The sequence below is a fragment of the Loxodonta africana genome, chromosome 12 (assembly GCF_030014295.1).
Source record: "Loxodonta africana isolate mLoxAfr1 chromosome 12, mLoxAfr1.hap2, whole genome shotgun sequence".
In the NCBI taxonomy this organism is placed as follows: Eukaryota; Metazoa; Chordata; class Mammalia; order Proboscidea; family Elephantidae; genus Loxodonta; species Loxodonta africana.
In genome coordinates, this window is record NC_087353.1 from 105,092,109 (window position 1) to 105,112,465 (window position 20,357).

The following is a 20,357-nucleotide window of genomic DNA, read 5'->3' on the forward strand; positions in this document are numbered from 1 at the left end:
AAACTGGAAAATCAGAAAAACTTACTTGATGGCAACCCCCCGCCCTTTTCCATAGACTGGGGAATGTAAAAAGATACTATGATAGAAAATAAAATCATCCCCAGGTGAGCAGGTATGTCTTGCTTTTTCTGCTTCTACCTTTCTTCCAAACACAGCTGAGACTGTCTTCTGGTACAATTTTGTACCCCTTTTCCCTTTTACACTAGTCTTTTACATAAAGTCGGGATATTTATATACATTTGTTTCCTTTTACTTATTACATTAGAATTCCTTTTTCATGTTATTTTCTTCAAAAATTACTATTTTAATGCCTGTATATTTTTCTACCATGAGGATTTAACAAAACATAATTTTCTAACTATACATACCACTGAGACAGCTTCTACGCTGTAGCAGTCATCGTACCAGAAAAAATAAATATCAACCAAAGATTCATGTAAGTTCTCATTTGACCATCCTTATAAACGTAAGACAATTTCTTAACATACGGGTAAAAAGGAAAAATTTGTCTTTTTTTAACTTACACATTGAATTAATGGTTGATAAACAGTTTGTAAATGAACACATATGCCACGGTAAAATGCTACCTTTAAAGTAATTGCCTTATGCAAGTGTGGTATTTCACTGGTCTACTGAACATAAAGAACACTGCCTGGCTAAATTCTATTACCTGATCACAAGATTGGATATCACATCAGGCCTTTGGCAGTAGTTGAAAAAGAAATGGAATTTTTCATTCCCTGACACACTCTATAGGTTCCTAAGCCATTTATTTCTTGATTATCTTAACATTTGTTTAAGGGTTTTACGTGATCAAAGCAAGCTTTTACTTCCTAAGAATTTTTATGCAGCCCTTATCTGAGTTAAGAGCTGATAAATCAATTTTACTTTTAGCCCTACTTGTAAGCCTTATTTTTATAATTTCAACAATTGTCTTTTTAACATCGTTTTTCTTATCTCTATAAAAAGGACAAACTCCTTAATGTTTATAATATTGATATGCTCTTCATATTTTCTCCTTTGCTAGTTCATAAGGTTTCTGGTAACTAAAATGGAGTGAAATTTCAATTATTTAACGCTAGACTGTAACTCAGAATTGCTTTTAGGTTAGTAGAATTATATTAATAAGCAAAAAGAAATTATTGAGAGTTCAGAAAACATTACCTATGATGGAAGCTACCAATCAATGTGTATTTTAAAAGCAATGAAGACAAACATTTTGAGTACAGTTTGAAGTAGCCAAACACTACAAACAACCCACTGACACGAATAGGGACAGCTAATTTAAAAACAGAAGAGACAACATCCTAACAAAGAAATATTATGCGGCAGTCAAAAAAAGGAAAAGTACCAAAACAGCTAAATATGGGGGGAAATGTTACATGACGTGTGTGTGTTCTGTAATGTTATACACAAAAACAGCTGTGCATTTTTGCAAAAAAAAAAAAAAAAAGTCTATATATGCCCGTGTGTATACATGCATAAAATTATTTCAAAAGTAAACATGATAAACTAAGATCTGCCCTGAGGACAGGGACTAGGGGTAAAGAAAGCTTTACACAGAGCACTTTATTGTGTTCTTTCAGTATTTTACTTAGGGGGTAAAGGATGAGACATAAATTTAAAAAGAAAAAGTCAATATGCTTTTAACATAAAAAGTGATACTGTTTATAACAATATAAGCTGAATTTTCAAATAATTCAAGGGCAAACTGGCTCATCTGATTTCAAACATACCTGTGAAGAAAAAACTAGGTTTGAAGCAATCCTAGCTATAGAGGTTATTTTATAATATATGCATAGCTTATTGCTTCAAAGCAGTTTTTAAGGACAGATCACATGTTAGCATCTACGTAACACCTTAAGGAGAGAACCTGCTTAAAAACGATTGACTGAACTACCAAAACTTTCCACTCCGCTTTAGGGGTTCCAGGCCCAATTAGGGGGATTTTATCATACCCCAAAAGGTTATAAAATCTATTTTTGTGTGCATCAAGTCTGGTCATAGTTTTCTTTTTTAATTTCCAATTCCCACTCACAGAAAGTAGAGCCTGGTCCACCTGTGGGCCTGAATTCTGTTGTCTAAAACTCCCAAAGCACTGGGGTGCACTGCTGGGAAGTGGGCGGCTTTGGTCACACATAAATGTATATATTTCAATTTTGTTCACAAGTTTCCTTTAAGAAAGAATGAAATACATACTCAGCAATGTGAATGTGACAAATATTTTTATGACCAGAAGTATACTTTGGAATCAAGGCTTTTAAATAACTAACCTTCAATAGTCACCTCAACTTCAGGGTCCTCACTTGTTTCTGAAGGGACATGTTGAGTAGAATCTTGAAAAAAATAAAATTCTAAAATGACATTCATTATTAAGCATTTTCCACATGTTTCAACATTTTATTGATCTGATACTCCAAGAGCAGCCTACTGTATAATTTAAATGGCATTTTAATTCATTTCATATTAATAAAATTAAAATAGTTGACCCTTTTAGTTGCAAACTGGGGTAAGAGAAAACAAAAACTAGAAAAACTCCAGAAAACTGATTAATACCAAGTTACCTGAATTATGGACTCAAAAAATCTGCACTCATGGAGTAATGAGATTATAAACAAAGTCACGATTATTTTCCTGTTGTAATTAGAAAATGCTAGAATAAAAACAAGTGTTTTCTACTTTGGTTACTATTTCTCCTCTCCTTTCAGGAATCTCAGGAGTGGTTCATACTGTTAAATGAAACCACAATTTTTTTGCAATAAAAACCTTCAAGAGAATGACCATTAACAAATGCATACAGGACTATAGGCCCTAACTTTGTATGTAACTTTAAACTTTAAAAAATTAAGTTTTTTATTACTACACAAAACCAATGTGCATCAGAATGAATGTTAGTGCTAGAAGCTCAGCTAGACAGCACTTTCATCAGCCCTCTTTCGTTTTGCAAAAGTTGAGAGGTTGATTGATTTGCCCAAGACCATGTTTGTTAGTAAAGAAATATAGGCCAGAACTCAGCTTCGATTCAACTGTATTAGCACTGTGCTATGACAATAAAGGAGCCCTGGTAGCGCAGTGGTTACGAGCTACAGCTACTGAGCTACAGCTACTAACCAAAAAGTCGGCAGTTTGAATCCACCAGCCGCTCCTGGGAAACCCTACAGGCCAATTCTACTCTGTCCTGCAAGGTCACTATGAGTCAGAACTGACTCGACGGCAATGGGTTTGGTTCTTTTTTTGTTTGCTGTTACGACAATAAAAATCTCAAAAATGAAGTATTGTGAAGCCCAACATCCAATGACAGAATTGTAAAAGCATAAAGCAATTCAGATTTCCTAATGAACCTTCATACCATACGTGCCGCGTACCTACGTCTTGCACTCTTGCAGATTAAATACCACCTACACAAAGCAGGGGGGTTTTGTAAAGAGGAAACTTCTGATTACCTCCTCCAGACAGTAACACATAAAGTCAACCACACATTCTATCAAAGAGCTCACAAAGCAATGGGAAACACTATTAACAATGAATATAATATTTCTGAGAGAAATGTATTTCAGTTAGAAGCCCTAATACTACAGCTGAATTTGGAAAGATGAGCCTACATTCCAGGGACTTTAATCCACCTTCGCTCAAAGAAGGCAAAAGATCAAAGACTGTAAAAAGTAAAATAAAAAAGGAAATGTAAGGAATATCAACAGTTACAGAATAGGGTCCCCTTTTTATTCTAGAAAAATAAGGCAAAACATAAACAGTTTATGAGAGAAACAGTGATTTTCAAACAAGATTCAGTTACGTTAACAGTCTTTTTCCTTGAGAAAAATCTACAAAAATTCTGTGGAACTATATAAACTGCTTAAAAGTAGAGAAGCATCCTGCATGATAACTTTAGTATGGCTGGTAAACTGACATAGGAGTTTCTTTATTTGACGGTATTTAAAAAAAAAAAAAAGAGGAAAAAACTTCATTAATAATTTGTCTAGAATATATTAACCTATTAAAAGATTGGCAGTATTAAATATCACATTTTAAAATATGGATGAAGAATAAGTAACAATTTTAATTTTAAAATACGGAAGTAATTTCGTCTTAAGACATTGTTAACATGGACCAAGATGGGAGGGGGGGGCATCTGCATTATAAAGAGCTTTACGTTACTTACCACTGAGTTTCCAGCCCTATATGCTTTAAGTAGACATAGTTATTAATCAGTATGCTCAAAGAGGTACTTCGGATTGTAGTAATTTTTTAAATATCAACCAACCTGTTGGCTAAGAGGTTATATCGAAACAATCACATTTTTATTTCCAAAAAATGACGTTTTAACGGTAATATTCTCTATAAAATAGAAAAGATACAACAAAATAAAAAATCCCATTTTTCTAACCTTCTGCTGGTACTTCCACTTCTGCTCCTTCATTGCCTTCTGAAGAATGACGACTTCCTAAAAGGAAAGAAAATAATATATAGTAAACCAATAAAAAAGAATGACACTCAAAGATGAAAAGAGAAACTAGGTAACGATGCCAACAATTTAAGGCTTATAACAAAACATACGAATATGATTCTTCAGTAATTCAAGTAATGTGACCATTCTAATTCAGAAAATAGATGTAACACTTTTCTATTTGGAAGCTAAAAAAATTATTATAAAAATACAAATATACGGAGTAAATCTAAGTAGCCTGGGGATATAATATTAGTAACTGTAACTACATAATAAAATTATTAATCTAGATCAGAATTTGAGAAATAGCACCATGTTTCAAAGTACCAATGACCCACATACACAAAAAGACAAATCAGAGTACATTCTTTCTTCTTTGATCAGAAACTTAACTAAGTCTAGATAAACAAGTTCAGTTTTTGCTGTGAAACGTTTCCTATCCCGTTACTTGCTTCCATGTCTACTGTGGTGGAAATAATGGAAATTTAATCCCCATAATTTAATCAAAATTGTATTTTAAGGAAACTCATAAATTGAAATTAAGATACTACCTTTAGTCTCAAAAGCATTTTAATTCACGTAATATAATCTGCCTGCTTCTAAAAACTGGAACATAAAGCAATGTATCAGGTTAGGCAGTCACAAGGTAAACAGGCTCATCGTACAGCGCAGACGTTTTACTCACAAACAGGAAAGAAAAAACCTAAGACATGTATCTAAGTGCCCACACTGCCCCAGGATACTCATTCTCTGTCCTTAAATGGGGATGGTTGAAAAACTGCCTTCAAAAGCACTTATAAAAACAGTTTACCTATTAGTGAGAAAAAGTCACTTGGGGGAGGAGAAGCACAATCTAAGATTTTTTTGTTCTACTGATAACTAAATTCAGAAACTGTACTTTAAAGAACATGTATCAGATCGACTAGAGGCTCAAAAGCTATCATTCAGTATCTAGTGTCCTTGAATTAAAAATATCGTATCTGTTGGCTTTAATGTCTAAGTTTTATGATGCTGTAATTACCTTACTTCCTATTATGAAAACTCAGCAGAACTTAAAACTCTGAGTAAATCTCTACATCTAAATAGTCATGAATTAACCTTTAATTAACTTCTTAAAATCACTGCTTTTATACTTTCTCTACACACTCCTTCCTTTTTTTCTTCCTTTTTAAGAAGAACTTTAACATTTGGGTTTTTGAAATATCAGGTTGTTTACTGTCAAAGAAAACAGACGTCAGGTCAAATGGATGGGAGACAATAAAAAAGACGATAGCGGTTAAACAAGAAGCACAGGGCAGAGAGTGACAACAGTTAAGGTACTTCTTCCTCCCGTTCATAGCATGACGTGAGTGCGTGTGAAAAATGACTGAACGCATCCTTTTTGTTCTTTTAAAATCTGAAATAAGCAACTACATTTTTGCTATAAAGGAAGCCTAAAGAGAATAAATCTTTTGCACTCAAAGAACAGATATAAGTAAAAGCCCTTACTGATAGCCTATGACTATCAAGTTTGGGAACACTATACAAAAATTCCCAAAAAAGAAAACCCACTAATAAACTTAGGGATTTCTAAGTGGTATTTCACAATCTTTCTAAACACGAAGAATCAACACGGCCTTATCAATATTTACGTTATGAACCAGACAACAACAGCCTTAGCTCTGACTGTTCTGATATAAGGTATAAATGTGTACTTTACCTTCAACATCAAAGTGTGTCATGTACCCATTTCGAGATTCATTACTAGATTCACAAAAGGGAAAATTGGTTTTGAAAAATTGTTGCTTGTGAAGTTCATTTCTATGTTATTAAAAAAAGGCCAAATACATTTCTTTTTCCTTTTCCATTTAGAAAATATAGATATAAATATTAAAACACAGTCTACCCAATATAAAGAAACACTGAATACTAACAGTTTACGTGGGAAACGGAAGTGAAAAGTTATACCTTGCAAAGGCTTCGAAAGGGGGGGTTTTTCATCAACATCATCAGTTTCAGAAGGGCCTGCTTTGGAATACAAAGATAATACTTCAAAAGTAATCCCCCAAAAAAATTTGGGTCACTTTGGTGAACAAATTTGGGTGGGAAATATGGATAATAGCCCTTTCATAAAGAGAAAAGGCAAAATTAAAAAAAATGAGTGAGAAAATTAGCGGTGTCAATTTATGGCGTTAGTGAATGGAAAAAGTGTACTGAGATAAATTCATATGTAGACAGTCAAAAGAAATTCTGACAACGACTAGACACAGGGACTGAATGGAAATGGTATGTCTGCAATGGTGGATATGGGTTTTTTGAAACAGTAAAAGGTTCGTAAAAGCAAACTCTTTTACATCATACAGATTAGAAATTCAACTTTGTAACCAGGTACATTTCCTTCTGCCTTGACAAATATTTAATACCTTCTCATGCTGAAGAAAAACGCAGAATCAAATCCTTACTCCTCCTTGGAATCCCTAAAACTATGCAATTGAACTATCGGTAAGCTTGAATCTCAGCTGAAACAGAAACACGACAGACTAACAGGTGTTAACTGAGACTCCCTCCTTTCCTGCAGAACCATAAGCACTTTTTCATAACTTAACATGGTTCTCTCCAATTGTTAACAGAAAAAGTACTTGCTGTTAATTAAGTTCACACAATGCTGTGAAGACTTTCCCATCACATTTACATGTATCACCAAGCATATTAGCAATTAAATTTAAAATAGAAAACAAAATATTGCGTTTTCAATGGCTACTTCTTGACATAAAACATCTTGCATTAATATGAAAACAAACTGGTTCACTATAATTACCTCTTAATAGGATTTGGAAACTATCTCAAGGTGTTTCAAAAGTTTTCCTAACTCTTAAGAAATTTCACAGGGAGGCACTAAACTGCACAAGCAAAGGGGACATCAGAGAAGAAAACTGTCACATGGGAAGTACAAAAATTGTATTTAGAATCAGAACTAAGAGCAGAGCTCTGAATGAAGAGAACGGACTGCAAATGCCAGACGCACTGCTTCCCAGTCCCATGACTGTGTGAACGAACTAAGCACTTGGCAAGAAACCAGCAGTATTTGTAGGTTTTAAAAAGTTATATGTTATCTAAGGCTATTAACTGTTCTCTAAGTACTGCTTTAGCTGCTCTTCCCGCGTGTAGTAGCTATGTGGCATTCTCGATACTGTTCTAATCAAGGCTTTGAACCAGTTCAAAACCATTCAGTAACTGCCAACATAAACGAGGGCTACATACACATCACACAGCAACCAATCTGTTGCCTGTGGAATTTTGACACCAGTAGGAAACGAACAGCTGCGCCCTGCTCAAAGATGGCGGCCGACAGTGCCACACTCTCCACAGTCCTGCCAAGAATCCAATTTCCCATAATGGGCTACTGAAACTTCCAGGAGGAAGGACTGTGGCAGGAATTTTGGAGAGCAACGTCACTGACAGGAACGCGGAGAGCGACAAACGTTCAGAACTGCACAGGCAGCTGCTATCCTGGAGAGGGGCATAGCTGTTTGTTTCCAACTCAGGTCAAAATCCTACTGCCAACAGATTTGGTTGCTGATATACTTGCAGTCCTTTTTTTCCACAGAAATTACTAACCTGTTCTGAACCAGTACAAAGCCCTGGTTCTAATCCACATTTCTTAACTTTTAACAAGGTCCCCTGTTAAGTGCATTGGACGTATGTGTCTTAGGATTCCACTGTATAGATTTCCTATTTCACATAATCTTTTTATTATTGATTTCTAATTTAACAAATTATATGTTCAAGGTATTTATTAAAACTACAATTTACTTCTTGGGTGCAGAGTTCTTTTATATATACCAATTAGCTTAAGCTTGTTAATTGCAGATTTCAAACATTCTATTTATCATTTGTAAGAATTCTTCAGATTGGTGTATCAGCTACTGACAGCCATTTGCTAAAATCTATCACACAACCGTAGATTTATAGATTTGTCATAATTTTAGCAAATAATTGTCAAATTCTTATTTCTACTTTTACTTTGAGGCTACACTGTTAGGGACACAAAAAATAACGATCTCAGTATCAACTTAGTGACAGGGTCCTTTATATATTACATACTTTTACTCTTTAACCCTGCTACTATTTTTTTTTGCAGGGGGGGCCTTCAAATTATAAATCTAAACCAGATTTCTTTTAGTCACACACCTTTATACATCATTACACTTTCAAACTGTCTACATCAACGATACCTACGTATGTATGTGCATTTTGTTTTGTATACCTTCACCGACATCCTCTAAGTGCTAGGAGCGCCTGCTGACCGATCGCTGTGAAGCCACAGTGCCTCCAACACTCACACCTAAGTGATACTTGTCTTAAGAAGACACTGACACCTGCACAGAGGTGTGTCCGAGCCTATTTGGCAGGTTTGCAACAGAAGAGACTGATGGCCTTACACAGGAAAACGGATAAAAAGCTACAGCACATTCCCACACCGTGACTGCTACAATGACAGTATGACATCTTCACGTGACACACAGATAAACCTTGAACACTTATTTCCAAAGACCGACTGTGTACAGCAACATATAGAGCATAATCCATTTGTGTCAACTCAGAAAACTACATGTAAAATGTCCATGCACAAATATAAACACATAATATACATCACACACAGACACTTCCATGGAAGCATACATGTAGTAAAAGTATAAAATCTTTATCAATAAGGACAAACCTCATGTTCTAGATAAAGAATAGGGAGAATAATGGTAATTTGGAAGGGCACAAAGGGGCTTTAACTACATCTAACATGTTATTTCTAAGGCGAGATGGTAAAGAAAATTAAGATTCAATAAATCTCGGCAAATAAACTGAAACATACATGCTCAAGGATTCCGTTTATATAAAAATACAAAAATGTGCAAAACTAATCTAGGTAGTTACAAGTCAGGACAGTAGTTATCACTGGGATGAAGATGCCTAGAATGGAGCCCAAGATGAGGGATACTGACACTAACAACAGAGTTTCAAACGCATGTAGCAAAGCTGCCAGGACTGTGAGGAGAAACGGGCGCATCCACAGGGGCTGCAGGAGGCTCCAACACTCCTCCCACAGGGACAGACAGAACAACCAGAACACGGTCAACCAGAACCACCCTGGAAACCAACTAGCTGACATTTAAGGAACACCCTCCCACTCAGAACAGCAGAGCGTACATTTGCTCAAGCCTGTATGGGATATTCACCAAGGCAGACCATATCCTGGGTCATAAAACTACCTTAACAGATTTAAAATTTCGGAAATTATACAAAGAATATTCTCCAGCTATAATGGAAATAAACTAGAAATCAATAACAGAAAGACATCTGAAAAATTCCCTCATGCATGAAAAGTAAACCACATAATTCTAAAAAACTCAGGGCAAAGAGGAAATCACAAGAGAATTAAAAAATACTTTTTTATTGAATGAAATGATCTACACATCAAAATTTGGGGGGCACAGTATTCCTTATAGTGAAATTTATGACTTGAAGTGCTTATATTAGACAAAATCTCAAATCAATGATTTTGGCTTCTATCTTAAAAAAATAAATAAATAAAAACAAAGTAAAATTAATGCCAGAAAAAGTAAAGACTTAACCAATGAAACCAGAAGTGATGGGGAGGGTGGCGGGTGGGAGAAAACACTTGAGAAATTTCCGGTTGGACCACTGGCTCCCAGCACAGTGCAACACCTCCCATCAAGAGACATCTGGCAATATCTGTAGACACTTTTTACTGTCCTGACCAGGAGAGTGCACCTGGCATCTAGGGGGCAAAGGCCAGAGAGGCTACTAAACATTCTATGACAAACGGCATGGACAGACACCCACTAAAACTAATTATCTGGCCCAAAATGTTAACAGTTAAGAAATCCTGAGCTAAAGCAACCAAGAAAAAAAGGAAGACACAAATTACAAAACTGAACACAAAAGAAGATTATCACTACACACCTTCCAAGACCCGTTGTCACCGAGTCAATTCCGACTCACACTGACTCTGTAGGACAGAGCAGAACTGCCCTACAGAGTTTCCAAGGAGCACCTGGCAGATCTGAACTGCTGACCTTTCGGTTAGCAGCTGTAGCACTTACCCACTACGCCACCAGGGTTTCCACTACACACCTTACAAACGTGAAAAAGATAATGAGGCAATTCTATACATGACCTAAAATTTGTAACACAAAGACAAAATAGACAAAATCCTTAAAAGATACGAGTTGCCACGGGTCAGTGAAGAAGAGATACATAACTTCAAGAGGCCCGTGCTGCGGTGTGATTAATTACTTTTGTGCGTGGCCTTTCTAGACATAGTCTTGTAACTCCCACCCACATGACTGAGCGGGACTGTGTAATAGGGCAATTATGGCCTACACCAAGGGAACTGGATACCAAGAGAGCCAATTCCAGAGCAGAGAGGAGGATCCTACCACCACCAAGGAAGAACAGCCAGGAGCAGAGGGCGTGTCATTTGGACCCAGGATTCCTGCACTGAGAAGTTCCTGGATACAGGAGACAGAGAGAGGGCAAGCTGTAACGCTGAAGCTGGTGAGACGCAGTGGCAGGAGAGACCCAGCAGCAGAGGCCTGGCAGCAGCAGATGGCACAGTGGGCTTCCCGGCGCAAGGCGAGAGAGAGCCGAGGGCCTTTGAGCAGAGTCTCAGTGCCAGGTGGAGGCATCCCTGCAAACACGGTTGGGAAGATGCTGTCCTGATGAAAAAACGGTATTCTAAGTGTTCCTGAGCCTGAACTGTATGTAACTGTTGCTTCCCCCGCACTAAACCCCACAATTGCGAGTATGGTCTGAGTTCTGTGTGGCCACTACAATAACTTATCAAAGCCAGCAGAGTAGAGCGTGCTGTGGGAGGGACGGTGGGCGTCAGAGTTGGTGAAGACGGTAGAAAGAGGAGGCGCATCTGACCTCTACCTCACAGGAATCAGGCTTGGGCTGTTGGTCTCGATTCTTCTTTCCTCTGGTGAAGTTAGAGGCCAGACACCTCCCCCATGCCGTTTTTACATACACCTACTAAAACAAACTTAAAAATGGAAGGAGTTTTAAAATATTCCACCAGAGAAACGTCAAGGCCAGGAGGCTTCCACTGGTGAATTTTACCAAACATTCAAGAAAGAAGTAATGCCAATTCTACAAAATTCCAAAGTATCACTTTTCAACTTATTTTAAATAAGGCAGACATTACCAAAACCAAAGACATGTGCAACAAAAGAAAACTACTGGCTAGTATTTCTTAAGGACATAGACACAAATATCCTAAGTACAAGCAAATCAAACACAGCAATATATAAAAAGAATAATACCTTATAACCAAGTGGCATTTGTCCCAGGAATGTAAGGGTGGTTCAACATTTGAAAATTAATGTCTATCACCATTTTAACAGACCCAACAAGAAAAGCCATATAATCACCTCAACAGATGCAAAAAAAAGCCTTTCACGTAATTCAACATACAACCATCACAGAAACTCAGCAAATGATAAGCAGGAGGAAACTTCCTCAATCTGATGAAGGGTATTTACAAAAAACCTACAGCTATCATACTCAATGCTTTTTTTCCTAAAACTGTCAACAAGGTAAGAATGTCTGTTTTGACCACTCCTACCGAACATACTAGAGGTCCAAGCCATTGCAATAATGCAAAAAAAAAAAAAGAAAGAAATAAAAGGCACAGAGATTGAAGAGAAAGAGATAAGGCTGTCTCTAGTTTCAAAGGACACAAATCGTATAGAGAAAATCCCAAAGGAATTTACCAAAAACTACTAGAACTAAAAAGCGAATTCAGTTAGGTCACAGGATACAAAGTCAGTATGCAAAAATCAATTGTTATTTCTACATACCAGCAATAAATTGGAAACTGAAATATAAAAAACGGTACCATTTACAGTTTAACACCAAAAGCATAAAGTACTTGAACACTGAAAACCTCAAGGCACTGATGCAAGAAATTAAGGAGAACTAAATAATGGGTAGATGTACCATGCTGATGAGTTAGAAGACTCAGTATTGTTAAGATAAGACAACCAAAAGCAACCTGTAATTAGCAATGATCAGACACACTCAGCTGCTAACAGAAAGGTCGGCGGTTCGGGAGGAAAGAGCTGGCAATCTGCTCCTGCCCAGGAAACCCTACAGGGCTAGGAAACCCTACGGGGCACTTCTACTCTGTCCTATAGGACTGTTTAGAGTCAGAATTGCCTCCATGGCACACAACAACAGCATCACATTCATACTAGAACACACATTTCGGTAAACCATAAGCTTTGGAAAACCATTAGATACACAAAGACAATCTATACATTCAGTGGAATCCTAATTAAAATCTCTACAGGTTTGTTAAGTCAACAAGCTGAGTCTACCTTTCAATGAAAAGGCAAAGGAACTAGAACAGGCAAAATAACTTTGAATATGAACAAAGTTGAAAGGCTCTCATATCTGATTTCAAGATTTATTGTAAACCTAGAGTCCTCAAGACACTGTGGTTTTGGCAAAGGACAGACACACAGATCAATGGAACAAAATACACTCCGAAATAGACCAACACATTTTTGACAGATGCAAAGGTAATTCAACAGCAAAAGAATACTCTTTTTCAACAAATGGTATCAGAAAAAGAGGCTATACATTTGCGAAAAAATTTAACTCAGTTATCTTGCACATTTTTCAAAACTTAGCTCACATTATAAAACTATAAAATTTTATAAGAAAACACCTTTGTGACCCTAAGTCAAAGATTTCTTGGACATGAAATGTAAAATAATCTATAAACCCCTCAAAAAAGGATAAATTAGACTTGGTCAAAATTAAGAATTTTTGCGGAACAAAAGACACCGTTTAGAAAACAAAAATACAACTCATTGATTTTGGAGAAGTTATGTGCAAATCATATATCACCCCCCAAAAAGGAGAGGGGCATTTATCATAAAAAAGAATTGTCAAAACTCAATTGTAAGGAAAACATCCACATTGCTTTCTCCATACAAAAATTAATTGTCTAGCTCCCACCCTTTTCAATTGCAATGAGGATGTTACCATTTCAAGGCCACCTTTCCCCTTTACAGGCATCTGACTTCCAAACTCATCACAGCAGGCAAGGCCTTAAACCATGTACTCTCCCAAGCTGAGGAGCAAAAGCTTCTGTGATCATGGCTGGTAAGAAGCAGCACTGTTAATGTATCAAAGACAAAGCCAGGCTTCTTTAAAATTTAAGCCTAATCTGTATAAAACGAGGTTTTATTAAACAGTACTTACTGAAACATATGTATACGTATTGGTCAGGTACTAACAATCATTTCTAAATTATTCTCAACCTTTTAACTTTTTAATGAAAAATCCTCAGAATTATCATAACTGTTAGCCATGTAACCCTAATGACATAAGCAATAAACTATTAAAAACTGACTGCTGAAAACATGAAATTAACCAACAGTTTAATATACATACAGATAGTCACATAATTACACACTAGAATAAATTTATTCATACACATTTACAGTGCCCCAGAATTATTAAGGCTTATATTTTCAAAGGAAATAAACCTATTAGCCCATGCAAATTAAGACCACAATGAGCTGGCTGAAATTAACAAGAGCAACCCTAAGAACGTTGGTGAGGGTGTGAAGTAACTAGAGTTCTCACATGCTGCTGGTGGAAACGTAAAATAGTACAACCACTTTGGAAAACAGTCCAGCAATTTCTCAGAAAGTTAAATACCTACCATGTGTCCCAGCTATACCATTTCTAGGTATTTACTCAAGAGAAACTGAGGTAAATGTCCACGCAGACCTATACACACATGTCGACAGCACCTTTATTTGGAACTGCCCGAAACTGAAAATAACCCAAATGTTCATCATTACAAAGGTATAGCTACTCAATGGAATAATACTCAGCAGTAAAACGGAATTAACTACTGATACAGGTAACAATGTGGATGAATTTCAAAACTACTATGTGTAATAAAAGAAGCCAGGTCCCACTGCCAAAAATAGCATACTTTATGATTAATTTATAGAAACTTCTAGAAAATGAAAGCTAATCTAACATGATAGAAACCAATCAGTGGTTGGCTCCCGATGGGGCAGGGCCACAGGCAGCTTTCTGAGGTACTGGATGGTTCCTTTCTTTGATCGCAGTGACGAAGGTTTAGTAGGTATATGCTCAAGCGGTATACACATGTATATAAGTATGACAAAACTAATCACATGTTACACTTTATATGTTCGACATACTTCCGTTGTACATTGATAAAAATTTAATCTGGCTATATAAAATATAGAAAACAGTCTTCTAAATTGGAACCAACCAATGCATAAAAGCAAACTGCGTCAGAAAACTATAATCTTCAATTCCTTTCTAGTAATCAAGCAAAAGGATAATGAAAAACAATGATAAATTACAGCTAAAATCTAGCAGTGTCTTGCCTTTTATAGACTTTCAAGGAATGAAAACACAGGGAAGTTATTTTTGGCTCACAAACAGAGCTATTAAAACTCAGGTGGCCTCTCACACCCTACCAGTAACATTAGAAAATGAGTTCTCAACTCCGGCACAACTTCGGCTTGTGCTTTGAAGCACATTAATGACTATTTTCCATTTCCATATTTAACACTGAGTATTTGAGATTATGAGTTTATTTCATGTCCCAATTTTGAAATCTGTTTTATTCCAATAATAAATTACAAACATATATGCCAATCAAGGGACAAACAATAAAATAGTATTTTTTTAAAAAGGGAATTGGTAAGCAGATTTTAATTTTAACCTCGAATACCATTCGAAAAGAAAAACTCTCTAAGGTAGCATTACCTTGAATGTTGTATTGGTAGTAATCAGGGTCTTCTGATTCTTCCTTTACCGTCACAGCTGCCATTTCCAGGGAAATCCCTGTGAAAGCAAATGAAATCATATGGTTACATGTCAGGGCATTTAGACTGTAGAGGGAAGCCCTCCTCTTTCCCCCCAGTAATGCAAACTAAAGCATATATATTTTACAGATTTTTGAAAGGACAAAAGTTTACCAGTTTGTATGCTGGGAGGGGGTGTCTCCTAAAACCCAACAAAATCAATGTTTTAATCACTATCAATACTCTGGGATTACTTGCTCTCTTTTTCCTCTAACAAGTCCTTACCTTGGGAATGGAAAATCAGTCACACTCTACTTTCACTTCACATTAAAAGCTAACTTTCTGTTAAGGGGGTGGAAATATCTGGAAACCATAAGTCATGATGGCTGTACAACACGGTGAATGCAATTCACGTCATTAAATTGTACACATAAAAACAGTTGAAATGACACGTTTTGTTTTTATATTTTACCACAATAAAATAAAAATAAAAAAATTTTACAAGCCATTGAATGATCAATCGTACATAGCTGTTTTAACGATTCAATATTCCAGGGTCCAGACAGCATGATTATTCACTGTTTCAATAATGATACATTGATTTTTTTTTCCTTCCAATAAATCCCTTCATTAACAAGGATACGAGGCACACCTTTCTGCATAAAGCTTTGCTCACAAGGAGGACAGATAATCTGAAGTGAACCTTTGTGGCCAGACACAAAAGGAATCATTGCATAATTCCACTTACATGAGGGTTAAAATAGACAAATCTATGCTGTTAGAAATCAACCAAGTGGATAACTCCGGGAGAGGGGCAGTGAGAGGGGAGCACCAGGTGGCCTCCTCCAGGCGTTATGAATGTTCTGTGTTTTCCTCAGGATGTTAAGTTTCCAAGGCATGTACATACATCGTCTGTTGAGCTAAATACTTACGCTTTGCATACTTTCCTTTATATATACTTCAATGAAGTTTTAGGAAAGAAAGTAAACCCATTCAGTCATCAAAAACCAACAACCCTTCCTGGGCAGCCAAAAAGGGTTAGCTAGCAGGGGCATTCAAAAAAGAAATGCGGATTTTACCGAAAGATCACAGGTTCTAGCCTCTCGCCTCTCCCCACCTCAGGGATAAATAGTACTCTCAGACAAGCATAAGAAATGAACAACAGGTGGGTACACATACACATTTCAGACTAAAATATTCAGCCACAGTCATTCCAAACCCCTGATGAACTTAGCGCTGTGTGTATGTGATTTTGAAAGCTCTGCAGAGATGATTTTCCACTGGAGAAACAGCTCCAAAATTATTTTTGCTGGAAAAGCAGAAGCATATTAAATTCCTCCAGCAACAGGCAAAGAACGGTTACGCTACTAGCTGCCAATTGTAGTTCTTGTTATGTGCCATCGAGTCAATTCCAACTCACAGCGACCCCAGAGACAGTGGAACGAAAACACTGTCTGGTTGTGCGCCATCCTCACAATCACTGCTGTTTGAGCTCATTCTTGTGGCCACTGCTGTCAATCCATCTGGTCAAGCAGCTTCCTCTTTTTTGCTGACCTTCTATTTTACCAAGTCCTTCTCCAGAGACTGGTCCCTCCTGATAACACGTCCAACACATGTGAGACTACATCTCGCCATCCCTGCTTCTAAGGAGTATGCTGGCTGTACTTCTTCCAAGACAGATTTGTTCGTTCTTCTAGCAGTCCATGGTATATTCAATATTCTCCATCAACACCATAATTCAAAGGGCACCAATTTTTCGGTCTTCCTTATTCACTGTCCAGCTTTCACATGCTATTAATAACTACCAAAGGGGAAACTGGTTTCCTGCCACACCATGATGTCAGGGAGCAGGAGGGTCTGTAGCCCATGGGATTCTCTAGATTGCCTCTCAGTACTTCCATGCCCCTTACAAAAAGCTAATGGAAAATTACAGGCAACAAAAAATGGCACAAACATTGGCGATTCAGATCCTTTAGAATGAAAGTTTAGGTCCCTCCAACCAGGTAAAGAACCTTACCAGGTAAGATCCTGACTGAAGACAAAGGAAGCACAATACAATGGATAGCAAACTAAGGAAGAAATAAATCTTTGCGACAAGTTACAGAAATACAGACTGTTGCAGCTATGGGTATCTTCTTCTTTGCTTTTCCTGAGTGTGTTTTTAATATTATCTATTTGTATAAATTAATTATTCTTTCTTTACATTTATAGAAGTTTTATTGGAGATAACCTTTATCAGTTAGCCTTTTTATAAGAGAATATTCAAACTGGGTTGGGACAGAATTTGAGGAGTAATCAATGTAGCTCCTAACTGGACACTAAATTAGCCTCCCAAAGATAGATACGACGACTGCTGGGACTTTGTGTTTCCTATTTTTGAGAAGTGGGCAAAAATGTCTCCCTGTGTAGGAACTGAAGCTGCATCTCGTTAGAAACAGTCATGCTATTGTTACAAAGAAGTTCAAATATGTGGACAAGGGCGCGTGTGAATGCTCAGTAGCCAAGGGGTAGCCTATGCCAGTCATTCAGCTGTGTTCTCTCAGCCCCAAGCCCACCCTCTTTGACTCTGTTTTGTGATGCTGAAGCTTGGACTCTGCAAGCATCTCTTGGTTAGGCTCTGCCACAAAGGATCACTACAGGGAGACCACAAGGCTAGAGAAGAAAGAAAGGCATCTGCACCGCCTTCTGGGTTTCCCACCTACTTTCTGTCCCTGTGAGGAGCACACCTACCGGGCTTCCCATCTACTTCCTGCTCTTGTCAGGAGCACTCCTACCGGGCTTCCCATCTACTTCCTGCTCCTGTCAGAAGCACTCCTCCTGGGCTTCCCATCTACTTCCCGTCCCTGTCAGGAGCACTCCTACCGGGCTTCCCATCTACTTCCTGCTCCTGTCAGAAGCACTCCTCCTGGGCTTCCCATCTACTTCCCGTCCCTGTCAGGAGCACTCCTACCGGGCTTCCCATCTACTTCCTGCTCCTGTCAGAAGCACTCCTCCTGGGCTTCCCATCTACTTCCCGTCCCTGTCAGGAGCACTCCTACCGGGCTTCCCATCTACTTCCTGCTCCTGTCAGAAGCACTCCTCCTGGGCTTCCCATCTACTTCCCGTCCCTGTCAGGAGCACTCCTACCGGGCTTCCCATCTACTTCCCGTCCCTGTCAGGAGCACTCCTACCGGGCTTCCCATCTACTTCCCGTCCCTGTCAGGAGCACTCCTACCGGGCTTCCCATCTACTTCCCGTCCCTGTCAGGAGCACTCCTACCGGGCTTCCCATCTACTTCCTGCTCCTGTCAGAAGCACTCCTCCTGGGCTTCCCATCTACTTCCTGCTCCTGTCAGAAGCACTCCTACCGGGCTTCCCATCTACTTCCTGCTCCTGTCAGAAGCACTCCTCCTGGGCTTCCCATCTACTTCCCGTCCCTGTCAGGAGCACTCCTACCGGGCTTCCCATCTACTTCCCGTCCCTGTCAGAAGCACTCCTACCGGGCTTCCCATCTACTTCCCGTCCCTGTCAGGAGCACTCCTACCGGGCTTCCCATCTACTTCCCGTCCCTGTCAGGAGCACTCCTACCGGGCTTCCCATCTACTTCCTGCTCCTGTCAGAAGCACTCCTCCTGGGCTTCCCATCTACTTCCTGCTCCTGTCAGAAGCACTCCTACCGGGCTTCCCATCTACTTCCTGCTCCTGTCAGAAGCACTCCTCCTGGGCTTCCCATCTACTTCCTGCTCCTGTCAGAAGCACTCCTCCTGGGCTTCCCATCTATTTCCTGCTCCTGTCAGAAGCACTCCTACCGGGCTTCCCATCTACTTCCTGCTCCTGTCAGAAGCACTCCTCCTGGGCTTCCCATCTACTTCCTGCTCCTGTCAGAAGCACTCCTACCGGGCTTCCCATCTACTTCCTGCTCCTGTCAGAAGCACTCCTACCGGGCTTCCCATCTACTTCCTGCTCCTGTCAGAAGCACTCCTCCTGGGCTTCCCATCTACTTCCTGCTCCTGTCAGAAGCACTCCTACCGGGCTTCCCATCTACTTCCTGCTCCTGTCAGAAGCACTCCTCCTGGGCTTCCCATCTACTTCCTGCTCCTGTCAAAAGCACTCCTCCTGGGCTTCCCATCTACTTCCTGCTCCTGTCAGAAGCACTCCTCCTGGGCTTCCCATCTACTTCCTGCTCCTGTCAGAAGCACTCCTCCTGGGCTTCCCATCTACTTCCTGCTCCTGTCAGAAGCACTCCTCCTGGGCTTCCCATCTACTTCCTGCTCCTGTCAGAAGCACTCCTCCTGGGCTTCCCATCTACTTCCTGCTCCTGTCAGAAGCACTCCTCCTGGGCTTCCCATCTACTTCCTGCTCCTGTCAGAAGCACTCCTCCTGGGCTTCCCATCTACTTCCTATCCCTGTCAGGTGCACTCCTCCTGGGCTTCCCATCTACTTCCTGTCCCTGTCAGGAGCACTCCTACTGGGCTTCACATCTACTTCCTGTCCCTGTCAGGAGCACTCCTACCGGGTTTCCCATCTACTTCCTGCTCCTGTCAGGAGCACTCCTACTGGGCTTCCCATCTACTTCCTGTCCCTGTCAGGAGCACTCCTACTAGGCTTCACATCTACTTCCTGTTCCTGTGAGGAACACTCCTACCAGGCTTCCCATCTACTTCCTGCTCCTGTCAGGAGCACTCCTACTAACACTTCTTCAAGCCGGAGGAGGCCCTTCCCATCACAACAGCTAGAACTAGACGGCAATTTTCCCAATAGTCCCAGGACCAGTCTAACAGGCCCCCCTCAGACACTGGTCTTAGAAGTCAAAATTGAAGCTTCAGGGGGCACAATGCTGATGAGGCAATATGAGTAGAGATAGTGAAAATGGTGACACAACGTGAGGAACGTAACCAATGTCACTGAAAGGTACGTGCAGGAATTTCTAAAGGGGTCTATGTTCTGCTGTGCGTATATTTTCACTAAAAAGAACATAAGTTTCTCTACTGAATAAATACTTTTAAATAAATAAATAAATAAACAGAAAACAAAGCTTTAGAGGTGGCAGCCAATTCCTTGAGTTGTTACT

The 20,357-nt window shown here is 39.1% G+C and overlaps 1 protein-coding gene across 26 annotated transcripts in view; it reads right to left on the bottom strand.

Annotated features, from left to right (window-relative positions):
* Positions 1–20,357, bottom strand: part of LOC100666482 (general transcription factor II-I) — a 143,706-nt gene that overhangs the window by 66,093 nt on the left and 57,256 nt on the right. For 15 of the 26 annotated variants that reach the window (XR_010323726.1, XR_002787383.2, XR_002787382.2 and 12 more), the window contains 4 exons: positions 15,272–15,349; positions 6,392–6,451; positions 4,385–4,441; positions 2,274–2,336 (listed from right to left, as the gene is read on the bottom strand). Coding sequence is in view for 23 of the 26 variants with exons in the window: in XM_064296089.1 (XP_064152159.1) it covers positions 2,274–2,336; positions 4,385–4,441; positions 6,392–6,451; positions 15,272–15,349 (258 nt within the window). In the remaining 3 variants the exon portion in view is untranslated. Of the gene's footprint in view, positions 1–2,273; positions 2,337–4,384; positions 4,442–6,143; positions 6,188–6,391; positions 6,452–15,271; positions 15,350–20,357 lie in introns of those variants that run through there. The other 11 variants (XM_023555999.2, XM_023556004.2, XM_023556003.2 and 8 more) reach the window with 7 other exon arrangements.